Here is a 15,905-nt window from a genome sequence, read left to right as displayed (position 1 = left end):
TACCACAATCCCTATTTTATCCTAAGTCAGTAACTTAAGGAGATCTAGTACATACATATGGCAGCCAGGCCACAGTATATGCAAAATACATAAAAAATTTATTTACATTCCTCTATTTTCTGATTAAAAACAGAACTAGATTCTCTCTTCATTCCAAAATAAACACTACATGTGATGTGTTACATGTATATCTTTTTGTGTACATACTTATGTTATTATTACTCTTACAAGATTTCCTTACATAAGACAGAAAAAATTTTTTAAATGAGTAAGGCCAGGGACTGAGCTTTATAGAATAACCCATCTCATTTTCCTAGTAAAAGCTGAAAAGAATGTTCAGCAAAATCCCTTTTAGGCTTATCATACAATGGGCACTTGTTGACTCTCTTAAAAATTTTAAGTCATATAAACAAGTGATTGCAGGGTTATGGGTTAGTAATAACACTGCAAAAGTGTAATTCAAAATGTACACACTTTCCGTAGTTGATCTATTAATTCTAGCTCTTCTTCTCTCTGTCTTGAATTCGGTCTTGTTATGGGATCTGCAGAATCAGTGGTAAGTGCAGAGGATGAAAGAAGGGGTGAAGCATGACCTAAAAAAATATGAATATGTAAGACAGAAAGGCAATTGCTAATGCTGGAACCTGATCACAGGTTCCTCACAAGTATAGCACTTCCCACTTCTGGACTGACTCTTAAAAAACAATTTTTATTATGAAAAGTTTCATATATATGGAATAATAGGGAAAATCATATTAGAAACTACCAAATGTCTATTACCCATTTAATTCAACTAGTTTTGATTAAAAATGTTTTTATTGAAAAATAACACACACAGAGAGAAAATTATGCAAAACAGCTCAATGAATTATCACAAACCAGATACGATCAGGTCAATAAAATGCAACATCACCAACACCCAGAAGTCCCTCTCATGCTCCCTACCCGCCAGTACCTATCGGTCGCTTTTTTTTTTTAAGATTTTATTTATTTATTCATGACAGGCACAGAGAAAGAGAGAGGCAGAGACACAGGCAGAGGGAGAAGCAGGCTCCCTGCAGGAAGCCTGATGTGGGACTCGATCCCAGGTCTCCAGGATCATGCCCGGGGCTGAAGGCGGCGCTAAACTGCTGGGCCACCGGGGCTACCCTCTGTCACTTCTAATAACACAGGTTCTACATCCTTCCTGACCTGTAGTGCCTTAGAATAGTCCTGTCTAGTTTTGAACTTTCTATAAATGAAGCTATACTGTATGTACTCAAGTATGTTTCTGTGTTTGGCTTTTTCTGATTGACACTGTTCTAAGATTTATCCATATTGTTGTATATATTTGTTCACTTTTACTTTACACAGTATCCCATTATACAAATACGCTACAATTATTTATCCACTGTATCACTAATGGACACTTTGGGGCTATTAGGAATAATGTTGCTATAAATATTTTCATACATATTTTGGTATACATGCTTACACATTTCAGAAGGCAAAATTGCTGGTCATAGGATATACAAATGTTCAACATTATTAGATAATATAAACAGTTTTCCAAATTAATTTACAATACCACATGCAGTGCATCTCTGAGTTACACTAAAAGTAGTTACTTTTGACCTGAAATGTTTGTTCCTACTTCCAGGTAACTTTTTTGGAGGCCAAGCAGATGTATGTCATATTAACTAAAAAACATTAGACTCAGTTGATGTTTTTTTTTTTTTTTTGGTTTTTTTTTTCAGTTGATGTTTTTAAAAAAGAATTACTTGGGCGCCTGGTGGCTCAGTCAGTTAAGATCTGACTTTGGCTCAGGTCATGATCTCAGGATCCTGGGATCGAGCCCCACATCAGGCTCCCAGCTCAGCAGGGAGCCTGCTTCCCCCCTCTCCCCCCTGCTCATGCTCTCTCTCTCAAGTAAATACATAAAATCTTAAAAAAAAAAAATTACTGATTCATTTCTTTAAGAATAAAGAATAAGAATAAAACAGCTTTTATCAACAGAAAAATCTAAAAAAAAAAAAAAAAAGAGTTCATTACAGAGAGGAAGAACATGCCCTAAAGCCCCAAAAGAGTATTTTGTTTATTGTTTATCTATAACCTCCTACAGGTGGTACTAAGAAACGAGTTAAACGAGTTAAATTCAAACAAGATTCTCCCTTTTTAATGTCAGTAAGATCACAGACAAATGCAGAGTTTAAAGCTTTTGCCAAGTGATGTCTCAGGGTAGAAATTTAAAAGCATTTAACAGTTAATGTCACTGTATAAAGTAGCACCCACCCCGTGGGCCCTGCTTTTTAGTCACTGTGACCTACCTTTATTTGCTTCTGCCCTGACAGCTGCTCGGAAAAGGAAGCTTTCAGGGCGCTGGGCCTGGTTTCTCTGAATAGCAGCAGGAAAAGAATATGCAGGGGAATGATGAACTATATCAGCATGGAAAAGCAAAATAAGATTAAAGGAGATGGAAAAAAAATGTAACAACAGACACACGTTACAAAGTTCAATAAATGGTATAAAGATCAAATTAAACATGGTAATAAGATGATAATTTTGTTTATTAATACAAAATCTGGTACAGAAAAGTGACCTTGAAATCAGGAAGGCTGCATGTATTTTTAACTGTCATGTTATTTTTGGTATATCAATAAAGGCAGAATGAATGTTACTATATTGAACAGACTCTTGTGAACCTACAGCCCTGCTAGCTTATGCTCATAGTTCGTATCAAATGGCTGAATAAACAACCAGTTGAATTAAAAAATGGAAAATGTACAGGAAGTTCTCAATTTGGGGTCTGGTTTTTCCTCTCAGAAAAGGAAGCCACAGCTAGCTAAGAGGTAATTTATCAAGAAAGTCCTGGTAAAGAATTATTTTTGATGTGGTTAATGGTACTTTTGTGTCTATTACCTGTTTCTGTTGTAGGTGAACTTGTTATGGCATTAGATCTGTCATCATTCTATGGAGAGACAGAGATATATCAATACTTATTATTCAAGAAGAGGTACTTTCAACATTTATAACTACCCGGGATAAAAGAAAAAAAAAAATCATGCAACTCTCCTTTATTTATTTATTTTTTTTAAATTTTTTATTTATTTATTTATGATAGTCACAGAGAGAGAGAGAGGTGCAGAGACACAGGCAGAGGGAGAAGCAGGCTCCATGCAGCGGGAGCCCGATGTGGGATTCGATCCCGGGTCTCCAGGATCGCGCCCTGGGCCAAAGGCGGGCGCCAAACCGCTGCGCCACCCAGGGATCCCTGCAACTCTCCTTTAAAATTAAGTCTAGAAATGAGAATTCGGTGTAAGGGTTAATTTTGTACATTTTTTTAAGGCCAAACTTTTCATTTACTTCTATATGATACAAGATTTATGTAATGCATTCTCAAAAGACAGTCCTATTATATAACAGGTCTTTCCTAAGACTATGAAAAATGATAATCCTAGGGCAGAAAATTTTTTTGTGAAATGTATAGGGGAGACTAATTTCATTTCCTGGTAGTTTCTGAAGTATTTTTCTCCCCCTAGAGTAAAATTTAATGTATTAAGAAAAAGTGATGAGGTTTCTTCATTTTAGTTAGGAAATAAGATGTTTGATAGGTCAACAATACTGAAGACTTGACAGGAGAGTAGAATCAAGAAAAGCTAGAGTAACAGTCTTTTAGGCCTTGACATCTAGACTTAATAAATTAAACATAACTTGATGATATAACTTAAGACATCTTTTTTTTTTTTTTTTTTAAATTAACAGAATGATTTTAAAACACACAGGTACATACATCTGCTCCCATGCTCCTTTTCTCCCTTTTGGTTTTATTATTTTCAGAAATCTTTTATCTCTAGTTGGGGTTTAGGCAGATGAAATTAATGAAGACTGAATTTTAACTGCTAACATTCATTCATACATACATACATACATACACACACAGAAACCATGCTGTTGATAAGATTCTTGGACTGATCCTGGAAGATAATTTTGTGGTAACAATTCCTTGGTTTGATACTCTTATGCTGAAAATGAAAACTGACTTAAACAGTAGGCTGAGCTGTTTTTGTTTGTTTTTTTTAAGATTTTATTTACTCATAGAGACACAGAAAGAGAGAAAGAGAGGCAGAGACACAGGCAGAGGGAGAAGCAGGCTCCATGCAGGGAGCCTGACATGGGACTCAATCCCAGGTCTCCAGGATCACAACCCGGGCTGCAAGCGGAGCTAAACCGCTGTGCCACCAGGGCTGCCCTAGGCTGAGCTGTTGAGTGAAGCAATGTATAACCTCTTTAGTAGTGAAAAAAAGATCCGTTCATCAAGTTTATAAATGTGAATAAACTAAGTTTAGGATATTGAAAAGAAACCAACATTTAAATAACAAAATTAAAATAAGAGCAACAAGACCTAATAAAAAGAACAAACAAGCAAATGAAGTAAAATCTGGATATCTTCACAAGGAAACAAGAGTATCCTAATTATCAAGGATTAGGAGATAGGAAAGAGAAAGCTAGTTAGCTGAACAGAGACCTGGTCAAGGACCAATGGTACAAACAGGAAAACATAAAGAGTAAACATGAAAAATATTTTTTATAAAGACCAAAGAGAAGTTAGACTAGAAATTTAATATTCAGAAATCAATAAAGTGAATAGGCAACTCTATTAGATGGGAAGGAAGAGCTGGAACAAATCCCACTGAATAGCAGCAAATGTTCTCCACCTCTACGAACACCAGAAGATAATACACAGTTGGGTATAATGAAAAACAAAGAGAGAATAGAGGCGACTTGTAGAATGATGATTTTTAAAATGTACTTTTATTGAAACTGGAAATCTAAGTTACTTGCATTCTAGGAAATGAAGATAATTAGTTCAAATCACTTGGAGGCCATGGACTGTATTTGAGAACTCTTGGAGGACTGGAGCAAAATACAGAAATTGACAGGAACTCCACTTTTACTTGCCTGCTGTAAAGTACCTGGGATATCAAAAAATAGTCTTTTCAAACTAATCATTTACACTGCAGCAGGTCTTGACAGAAAGACTTACCATACAATGGTTCGCACATTCAGATTTGATCTTTTTTTTCTTTTTTTATTCCTTTTTAAGATTTACTTACTTACTTACTTACTTACTTACTTATTTATTGAGAGAGAGAGAGAGAGAGAGAGAGAGAGAGAGAAGGAGCAGAGGGAGAGGGAGAAGCAGACTCCACGCTGAACATAGAGCCCGACAAGGGGTCTGCTCTCATGACCCTGAGATCATGAGCCTAAATCAAGAGTCGGATTGAGCCACCCAGGCACCCCTAGATTTGGCCTTTTTCAACTATGATTGTGGGAAAGAATAAATCCTAATGCCCTAAGATACCCACCGATGTAATGAATTAGCTTCTCTCCTATACATCTCCTATACTCGTTATACACCTTCCTTGAGAGAATTTTCAAGGAAGAATTTTCAACCCCAATTTTCTGTTTTGTCATTCAAATAAGGATCCTAGCTGAAAAAGGCTAGCAAAGGGTTAACATAGAAGAGAATTATTATAAAGTTTTTTCAGAAGTCATCCAGGTATGTGTAGCATCTTCAGTAACAACTAGAGAAAAGGTTTATCAGGTTTACATATGTTAAAAGTTGGGGTCAGGGATCCCTGGGTGGCGCAGCGGTTTAGCGCCTGCCTTTGGCCCAGGGCGCGATCCTGGAGACCCGGGATCGAGTCCCACATCGGGCTCCCTGCATGGAGCCTGCTTCTCCCTCTGCCTGTGTCTCTGCCTCTCTCTCTCTCTCTCTCTCTGTGTGACTATCATAAATAAATTAAAAAAAAAAAAAAAGTTGGGGTCAGCATTTAGAAGGACATGATAAAAGAATTTGAAAGTATTCTAGTAAATCAGAGAAGTAAATGTTCAAAAAGCAAAATTAAGTATTTAGAAAAACAAAAGATACAAGATGTGGGAATTAATAATCATTGAGGAGTATGAAGGAAACATCTGAGAATTATGGTGGATACCGAGCAAAATGAGAAAAGCCAATCTAATGCTCAGAGTATGACGTGAAAAACCCAATTTCATGCTCAGCACCAGATGGGCTCTAATGAAGGATGTGCTTCTGGTTGGGGACTGTAGAGCCAAAAGAAGGCAGAAAACTTGAGAAAGCTCAAAAGGATTAACAGACTAAGAAAAGCATATAAAATGGCCAGAATTTATATAGTGAGAAGACAAAGGCAACATTGTAATAGTTTTTCAAATATAAAAATTCTTACAGAAAGACTGTTAAATAACTAGAAAATCTCTACAGCAGAAAGAAAAGAAGAAATAAGTGTACACCACAGGGGGATAGATCTAAGTAAGATGAGGGGAGAACCTTTTAACAGTGAAGATTACTAATAATTTCTTATATATCTTATAATAGCGAGTATGGAATTACCATTCCTAGAGGCCTTCAAAATATAAAATACCACAAGGTCTTTTTTTTTTTTTTGTATATATTTTTTTATTGGAGTTTGATTTGCCAACATGTAACACCCAGTGCTCATCACGTAAAGTGCCCCCCTCAGTGCCTGTCACCCAGTCACTCCTCCCACCCACCTCCCCTTTCACTACCCCTCACAAGGTCTTTATTTAGGCTTGCAGGCCATATTCCAACTCTACTAGTAAGCCTGAAAGCAGCCACAGACCATAAATGAACAAATGGGGGTGGCTGTGCCAATAAAACTATTTACAAAAACAGGTGGCCTAGCGGCCATAGTTTATTGACCTCTATTGTTTTTTTTTTTTTTTTTTTTTTTTTTTATTGACCTCTATTGTAAGAAGGTTTTGCAGTGACACTTTTGAGGACTGGGACTGAAATTATTTTGCATGCACATTAGACAACAGAGTTAATTTATCAGCCAAAGTAAAATGACTCATGACAAAAAAAAAAATAACCTTTGATAGGAAAATTAGAATGACATTTTAAACAATCTCTATATAAAGAATTTGAACACGGGCTGTGTGTTTCTGGCATGGTAAATCTTTCAAAAATTTCAAGCAAAATTAATGTTAAACTCACAAACATTTTTTTAAAAAATAAGCTTACAGATATTTCATGCACTCCTAGATTTTACATTGTCCCTGGACTGATCTATTAGAAAATTTAAGACTTCCCATGCACAGCCCTTCCCCCAAAGTTCCTAATGCAGTAAACAAGAGATACCTTAATAGGCATGAAGGCAGAAGAATGAGGCAGGGTACCAGCGCAGCCCACTTGATTCAACCCTGACAGCGACTACATTTTAAAAGAGAAAGAGAAGAAACAGATGGCAGCATTTATGTTAGCAAAATGTCAGGCAGGCAGGGCAGATCGGGTCAATGAAATTAGAAAAGGAAAGGTCATGGACAAACTTAAAAGGTTTACTAAAATACCGATAGGGCACAAAGAATACTTGGGGGAAAAAAAACCCATAACTTATAAAACAGTTTTCCCACCTGTATAGTTTAAACTATTTTAATAGTTCACAGCACATTAATCAGGAAATGAAAGGGCTTTTAGCTGTCGGATTGGAGGAGGCCAAGGCGCAACTCTTTTTGGTTGTCTTAAATCTGGGTTCATCTGACGCCAGCTGCCTCCACCATGCCACCTAAGTTCGACCCCAAGGACATCAAAGTCGTATAGCTGAGGTGCACTGCTGGGGAAGTCAGTGCCATGTCTGCCCTGGCCCCCAAGAGCAGCCCTCTGGGTCTGCCTCCAAAAAAGGTTGGTGATGAATATGCCAAAGAAACCAGTGACTGGAAGGGTCTGAGGATTACAGAGCAACTGACCAACTGATTTTTCAGGACAGATGGGCTCAGATGGGTACCTTCTGCCTCTGCCCTGATTCTCAGAGCCCTCAAGGAACTACCAGGAGACAGAAATAAGCAGAACAATATAAAGCAGAGTGGATACCACTTTTGGTGAGATTGTCAACACTGCCTGACTGATGTGGCACTGATCTTTAGCTACAGAACTCTCCGGAACCATTAAAGAGATCCTGGGGACTGCCCAGGCTCTGAGCTGCACAGTGTTGATCGCTGTCACCCTCATGACATCGTAGATGACATCAACAGTGGTGAAATACCCAGCTAGTTAAGGACTACAAAGGAAAATATTTTCATAAATTATCACGTGACACCCAAAAAAACCCTAAGCAGGCATTTATTATTATTATTTTTTTTTTTTTGCAGGCATTTATTAAAGGTGATTTTATGCAGAACTAAAACTGAGAACATCAACATTTTTGAGCATAATCACTTTAGAAACTGAACTAGTAGTAAGTCCTATGCTCTTCCTATGATGGGGAAACAAATCCAGCCAAAGAGTTCATTTTAACTGAGCAGAAATGGCATAAGAACAGTATTTTTTCAATAGTAAGTCAAATTAGACTTATTATAATTCAATGTAACACCTCTGAGATGAGAAAACAGACATGAGGCTTCTTTGTCTTGCCTTAAGGATGAACCACCATTTCATTTCTGCCTCTGTGTCCAAATGACCTATAAGAGGGTGAATAGGATTTTCCTTTTCTTTGAATCCTTTATCTTTCCACCAACCTACATACAAGTAGAAATATTTGCTATACCTATTAGGTAAATTAGAGGTATATAATTAAGAAGACAGTCTTATTAGTCGAATGTATTGTACAGAATTTTGATTACAGATACAACTGATCAAAACGTGGGAAACCCGGGTGGCTCACTAGTTGAGCATCTGCCTTTGGCCCAGGGCGTGATCCCAGAGTTCCAGGATCGAGTCCTGCATTGGGCTCCCCTCAGGGAGCCTGCTTCTCCCTCTACCTGTCTCTGCCTCTCGCTGTCTCTCAAGAATAAATAAATAAAATCTTAAAAAAAAAATGCTCATAATGTGACAATTACTTAATTTGGTAAAGAGCAGAAAGCAGAGAAGACAGGACTTTTACAAAGGGCACTGGATAAGACTGTATGTATGAAAACAACAAAATGCCAAAGGCTTAAATATATTAAAGCTTTTAGAAGTTAAATAACATTGAGAAATGTAAACTAGCATCACAACTATGTGAATCATAGAGTAAATGAACTTAAACTTAATATGTGGGTATTCAGACAAAGGTGTGTAGATGAGCAATAAAATAGATTATTATTTTATTATATATTATTTAAAGAGTTGATAGCAATGTTTCTTTTTATGGGGGGTGGGGTGGGAAACCTAATCTAATTTAAGGCAGAAAAAAGTGAAAAAGGAAATGTACCAAAGAATAAGACTGTGACAACAGTCATACACTGTGTATGCTTCACCTCTTCAGTTTTCCTGGGCCTCTTTACAATCAAATGTTCTGGAATTACTGTCAATCTCAAAAGTAACAAGGCTGAAAACCACTACATTGTCAAGGGAGGAAAAAAGGAGTGGAAGGAAGAGGAAGTGAAATGAGCCTAGATACTCTAGTTTCTAGAGATGAGACACAGATGCAATGGGATATAGAAGAAAGCAACAGACACCTGAAGGGCAGCCCTACGAGAATGTTAATGTCAAAGATATTAAACACTACTAATACTTATTTCAAATCCTATACTTCAAAGTCTTTAAATGAAATCCAATATTTATACCTTGCCGTATCGTCAGACCTTTTCATCAAGAAACTATTTAATGAGAGATTATTACATACATAGCATATATGTGTTCATTCAGGAAATATTTATTGAGTACTTAATACATCCCAGGGATAATTGGGTAAATAATGAATCCCTGAGTATACACAGGTAATTGCAACAGAGAATAACCCTGTGCCTTACAGCTTATAGTCTAATAGGGAAGCGATGTAAAATAATAAATGCCCACCTAAAAGTACTAGGATGAGAAAAAAAAATGGAGACAAATTTGATTTGGGGGTTGTGGGCTGCAGAAAGGCCATTTTAAAGGTGTGACATTTAGGCTGATACCTGATAGATGAGGAGGAATTAACCAAGGGGTATATGCAGGGAGGGAGATGCATTTCATGCTGATGGAAACCACATTTGCAAAAGGTTGTGAGGTGCAAATGGGCTTGCCTTATTTGAAGAGCTGAAAAAATGCTGGTATAGCATGAGCCCAGGGATTTGAGACAGAGTGTGCAGGAACTTGTAGGCTATATTAAGAAGTTTGGATTTTATTCTAAGGAGTTTCTTCATGCCATGTTAAGAAGTTAGGACTTGGGGCACCTTGGTGGTACAGTTGCTTAAGTGTCCAACTCCTGGTTTCAGCTCAGGTCATGATCTCAGGGTCATGAGATTAAGCCCTGAGTCGAGACCCTTGTTGGGCTCTGTGCTAGGTGTAGAGTCTATTTAAGATTCTCTCACTCTCTCCTGTCCCTCCCACACTCTCTCTCTCTCTCTCTCTCTCAAAAAAAAAGTTAGTACTTTATTCTATCATATGAAGACATCAGAGAGTAGTCTTGAGAAAAATCAGAGATATGATTTAAAACAGACTCTTTTGGCACAGTGTTGGACACTATTTGGCATACAGAAATATGTGAGACATGGTCCTTGCTTTTCAAGGCCATCTCATTTAGGTCAAACATGAATACTGATAAAATGCAAGTGCATGTGTTTTGAAAATGGCTAAAAGCCATTTCAGATTTCACACTGAGGGGATTTTGTTGTTTTTCCAAATTCCATTTTTTTCCTTGACAAAGAAGTGTGGGCATGCAGGCTTCTATCACTTACTATATGTGTTATTAAATCTCATCTTTAGTCTCCTAAGTTGTTTTCAATTATGAGAGGCAATACACCATGGTGTCTAAGGCAGGTATACTCAAATCAGCCAGATCTAGATTTGAACCTAATCTTGTACTTACTTAAGCTACGTGACCTCGGACAAATTGCATTCTGGACAAAACATACTGTGCCTCAGTAATCATTTGTAAAATGGTGATATGTTTAACTTTAACTGTTAAGATTGCTGTGAGGAGTAAATGAGATCATTCTGGTAGTATCTGGATCATCACAGGCTCTCAGTATCTTTCAGCATTAATTTATTTGCTTCCCATGCCAATTAATTTCTAGTACAACTCCAGAGGGTGGTGGTTTTATTTATGAGACTGCCCAGTTAAAATGTTCTTTATCCATCTCTAAGGAAGTGACAACTGCAGAACACACAGAAACACTGACAATGGAAGTCTACGTTAAGAAGACTCTCATGCTGAAGTATGCAGTCCATGCAGCAGTTACCAGCACGTAAGACAGGAATTGCTACACACACTAGACTTTTGAACTACGAGTTTTCAACATACTATAAAAAATATCATAAAACATGATAGGAAAAGCTGTAAATGTTAGAGTTCTCTTGCAAGACTGACAAAACTAAGATTTTCACTACAGCTCCTATGTTATACTCATTGTCAGCTGATGAAAGATAATAAAAAGTAAACTAGTGTTAAAAATGATCAGTAGGTAACATTCCAAGTTAATGTTTCCCAGGGTTTAAAAAATGGGCATGGAGGGATAATCTTGAGATGTAAGTATTTTTTAAAAGTTCGGGATTTGCAGTAGCTTAAAATAGATAATAAAATAGAATGGCAAATATACAGTTGTATAATTAGTGTCATGGACTAAGGAAATTCATTTAACACACAGGTGACTAACGAGCCAATTAATGATTAATACAGTAAATGCACTTGGAATTAGAAATGACATTTACAAAACAAATATATTATGCCCTCTCCTCCTAACCCACATACAAAGCCAATGTGGATCGCTATGTGAATGTTTTACTTTTGGAAACACTAACAAAGGTATTTGAATTATAGCTGCAGACCGCTGGGACATTGGGTAAATAATGAACAGTAACATAAGGAAATTGTTCCAGCTATTTGTAAAGCATTTAGTAATGATGCTTATCATGTTTTATGGTATTTAGATAATTTTTGAATGAAAAGTATATTAACTATTCTCCAATCTCAAGACACAGCAATATATAGCTCCATTTCGTGCAAGGCTCTTACCACTAACAAGGCACTATCATCAGTGTGCTGAGACCTTCTGGATGGGAAGGGACACTGGAGAGGTGGAGAGAAATGGAGCAATGTCAAAAACAAATGATGCACACATGTGACATATTTCACAAATACACAAGCAAAGAGGTATATTAAGACATACTGAAGATGCTAACATATGGGATTGTATTCACAATCATTTTGAATTCATGGATCATAAGAGGTAATAAGTTGATTCTGAGTCATGATTTTCTTCTAAAGAGCTTAAACAACTTCAAATATGATCCTATTGCTTAAAAACTGACTAAAGCAAGGAGGGAATAGGGATTATTTTTATTCACAAAGAATAGAGAGAGAGCTGAAATACAGAAGTAGCAATAATAAAGGATTTGTGGTTATTTAATGAGTCAGTGACAAATTAGAAACAATAAACCCAAGAGTCATGAGTTCTAGTCATTGCATCTCTTCGTTACCTTTCTCAGACAAAATAAGAATACAATTGGAAACTTAAAAACTGTACACCTTATTTTCCCGAGAAGTTTTAATTTTTAAATAATGAATTTACTCCAGCATGTTCATTAAGAAGGAATTTTGGGGGTAAAAAAAAAGGAGACAGTATTGACTTTGTCTGTGAAAGGTATGTACCTTTATTATTACCACAGTAAGAAGAGACAACTAAAAAAGCTGAGTTACTCTTTCTGGTACTATACAATGCATAAATTCTGAGATAAGTAGTGACTATATGTCCACTCAGATAAAGAAAAAAAAATTTATAATGGATAATTTAAAACATTTCAAACAATGCATTTTACCACTATTCTGGAAACACTCGTGCTTTAAAACCTCTGTGCTGAAACTTGATGCTTGTAAAGCCCCGTGTGTTAGGTTTTCAAGTAATTTACTTTACAGAAAGCAGATTTAAAATCCACATAAAAAATACCCTTATGCATTTTTAAGGACGCAATGATCATAAACTGAAAAACTGAGAAGGCAAAGATAAAGAAAAATGGCTTTTAATAAAAAGGCCAACTATAATAAAAATATTTAGTACATTTCACTTTAACAGATCAAAACAGGTGCATTTAAAAAAACTTAAGCAATTAATTTTACATTTTTACTTGTAATGAAAATGTACTACTTAATATTACAAAACTACTGTGTACACTGTAAAGCCAATAACATATTCAGGAAGTGAGCCGTGGAGCTAAAATATATGTAGTTATCTTTTAGTTCAATACCAATACCATTTACCCCTGTCACATACGGCTCTCAGGACTCCCTCTCACTACACACTATGCTTTGAAATGGATGAGGGAGATGATACTGCTGGTGGGGATAGGGTAAAGGAATAAATAATCTCCTGATGAATTAGTATAGATTAAAGAACTCCTGATCTGTAGACTTGGATAAACTCCCTTGCCTATGTCATCTTCTCTCAAATAAGTAGAATTTTGTGAGGGAAAAGGAAAATGGCAATATTTTCATCACCGAAAACATGATAGTCACATGCAAACATTTCATTTCCATTGCAACAATAAAAAATTCCAAAGAAAAAGTGATTATATAGACTTACCTCGCCATCTAAGGGGGGTTGTTGTTTTTGTGGACTTTGTGATGCTTTTTGCTATACACCCCCAAACCCCCCGAAAAAGGGAAGCTGGTTAGAATCTGGAACAGTGGAAATGATACCAGATAATCATCCACATTAATTTCTGTATCTCTCGTGTAGCAGCACTTTTCTAGATTTACTGGCTAGAAGATGCTGCCCTTTCCCTTAAACAGCATACAATTTAAATGAGGAGAGCAATAAACAAAGGTCTATAAGCATCTATAAATCAAATATAAAAAGTATGGTTTTTATATGTACACACACACAAACACACTCATAATCAGAATAGTGATCTCTCACTACTGTCTCTCAACGAGGCTCGTTTTTTGTCTAATACTGGCACCTTTAGCTCTCTCCTATCACCCAATTTTCAGGTTTGCATTTTCAACTGCCTGTGGAAACTCTCTATTTGGAAACCCACTTTCACCTTGTGTTCAACATGCTCAAAAACAAATCCTCAAATTTCCATACTAACTGGTTCTTTTCCCCAATTTGCTAATTTCTGTTATTATGTCAAATAATAATATTATACCATCTCTACAGTAAGTGTTTTACAATGTATTCTTAAACACATTATCTTAAATAATTCTTCTTATTCTTGGAGATACACAAACATCATAATCATATTTATTTAAAGACAAAAGAATTAAGGACAGAGAGGTTATATGATACATGCAAGGTCACAAAGTAAATCTGCATAACTGAGATTTACATCTCCATTGTCTAACTTAGAATCCTATATTCTTTCCACAAGGCTAGCCTCCTATTCAAACTGTACTTTTAGCCTCAAAATCTTGCTTTGGGATCTTTTTTTCACTTATCTTCAAAGATGTACTCAACATTCACAACATCTATATATAAAACACAATGATGCTTCTCTTCAAATCACTAATTTATAAAATCTATTGTGGTAAGGAGGATGGCACTCACCACACTAGTAAAAGTACTAGATGCACCCATAATAATTCTGAGTTAATATTTAAAAGTTAAATATTACACCTATGAGGAAATAAAAGGCACAGAATGATTCAGTAATTTTCCCAAAGTTGAGCACATAATGAAGAGCTAAGCTGGATTCAAATTCTGATCCTAAGCTCTTATCACTGTGTAACACTGCCTCTCCTTAGAAACCTCAGAGATCACCTGGTTCTATGCCTTCATTTTGTACCTTAGTCTAATTACTGCAGTTACTCTCTATTTCATTATCCTTATCTTTCTAACATTTTAACACAAGTAGATTAGTATTTTGGAATTATCTTTCACTTTTTTTCTCCTGCTTTAGAACTTCTAATTGTTCTCTTCTACCTAATAGATTCAAGATCAAACTCTAATTTAGCATTTAATCAAGACCATCTCCAATGTAATTACTTCTTACTAGCTATGAGGCATCTATAGAAGGCAAACTAAATGAATTAATTAATGTAGAATGTACAAAACAGCCCTTAGGATTCAGTATGTGTTAGCCATCATTATTTACTGATAGTCAATATAGCTCGTGGTTGCAGATTAGGGTTTGGAGCCAGCCTTCTTTTTAAAGAAAAATTTTTTTTTTTTTTGCCAGCCTTATTTCTACTTTCTGTTCAGCTTGTCTTGAGCAGAACTGTGTTCTGCTAGTAACTATTTGTGTATTTAACCTGGACAAACTGCCACCCTCTCTAAGCCATAAGAGATCATCATCATGGGCTAGATATACTTGGAAAAAAAAAAAGAGAGAATTTTATCACATTTATGTTACTTAAAGAAGATTGTCTTTGACTAGAATTATGAAATATAAGAGAGAAAGCTTTAGAGGACAAGAAGGGATCTATCAATTCATTCAATCCTTTAACAAATATTTATCAAGCTTTACTATGAGCTAAGACCTGCTACGATCTAGGAATGTAGCAGTGAATAAACAAAACAGACATACTCCCTGTCTTTATGGGGTTTACAGATAAATGGGAGGGATAGACATCAAACAAATAAAAATAGAAATACTGGGGATCCCTGGGTGGCTCACAGCTTTAGTGCTTGCCTTTGGTCCAGGGTGTGATCTTGGAGTCATGGGATCGGGTCCCACATCAGGCTCCCTGCATGGAGCCTGCTTCTCCCTCTGCCTCTCTCTGTGTCTCTCATGAATAAATAAATAAGATCTTTAAAATAAATAAATACATAATAATAATAATAAAAATAGAAATATTTAGTTGTGAAGAGAAAAATCCAAGGTGATTTCCAAACAAATAAGACTTGAAGTGATAAAAGCAAAAAGAAGCAAAATACAAGCAAAATATAAGCAAAATACAAGCAAAAAGAAGAAGTATTAACAGAGGTTGTTACCTGAATAGGTGTGGAGAGAAGAGGAAGACATGAATCAAAGATGACTCTAAGTATTA

The 15,905-nt window shown here is 36.1% G+C and overlaps 1 protein-coding gene across 15 annotated transcripts in view; it reads right to left on the bottom strand.

Moving 5' to 3' along the window:
- The window catches only part of LRCH3 (leucine rich repeats and calponin homology domain containing 3), a 125,634-nt gene that overhangs the window by 23,424 nt on the left and 86,305 nt on the right, over positions 1-15,905 (bottom strand). For 6 of the 15 annotated variants that reach the window (XR_012024421.1, XR_012024420.1, XM_072812186.1 and 3 more), the window contains exons 13-18: positions 13,498-13,548; positions 11,934-11,987; positions 7,160-7,231; positions 2,899-2,947; positions 2,307-2,414; positions 475-593 (exon numbers count right to left, since the gene is read on the bottom strand). Coding sequence is in view for 13 of the 15 variants with exons in the window: in XM_072812186.1 (XP_072668287.1) it covers positions 475-593; positions 2,307-2,414; positions 2,899-2,947; positions 7,160-7,231; positions 11,934-11,987; positions 13,498-13,548 (453 nt within the window). In the remaining 2 variants the exon portion in view is untranslated. The remainder of the gene's footprint in view (positions 1-474; positions 594-2,306; positions 2,415-2,898; positions 2,948-7,159; positions 7,232-11,933; positions 11,988-13,497; positions 13,549-15,905) is intronic. The other 9 variants (XM_072812183.1, XM_072812177.1, XM_072812182.1 and 6 more) reach the window with 6 other exon arrangements.

The sequence above is a fragment of the Canis lupus genome, chromosome 35 (assembly GCF_048164855.1).
Source record: "Canis lupus baileyi chromosome 35, mCanLup2.hap1, whole genome shotgun sequence".
In the NCBI taxonomy this organism is placed as follows: domain Eukaryota; kingdom Metazoa; phylum Chordata; class Mammalia; order Carnivora; family Canidae; genus Canis; species Canis lupus.
The sequence above is the reverse complement of the archived record's forward strand: the minus strand, read 5'-3'. Positions and strand labels throughout refer to the sequence as shown.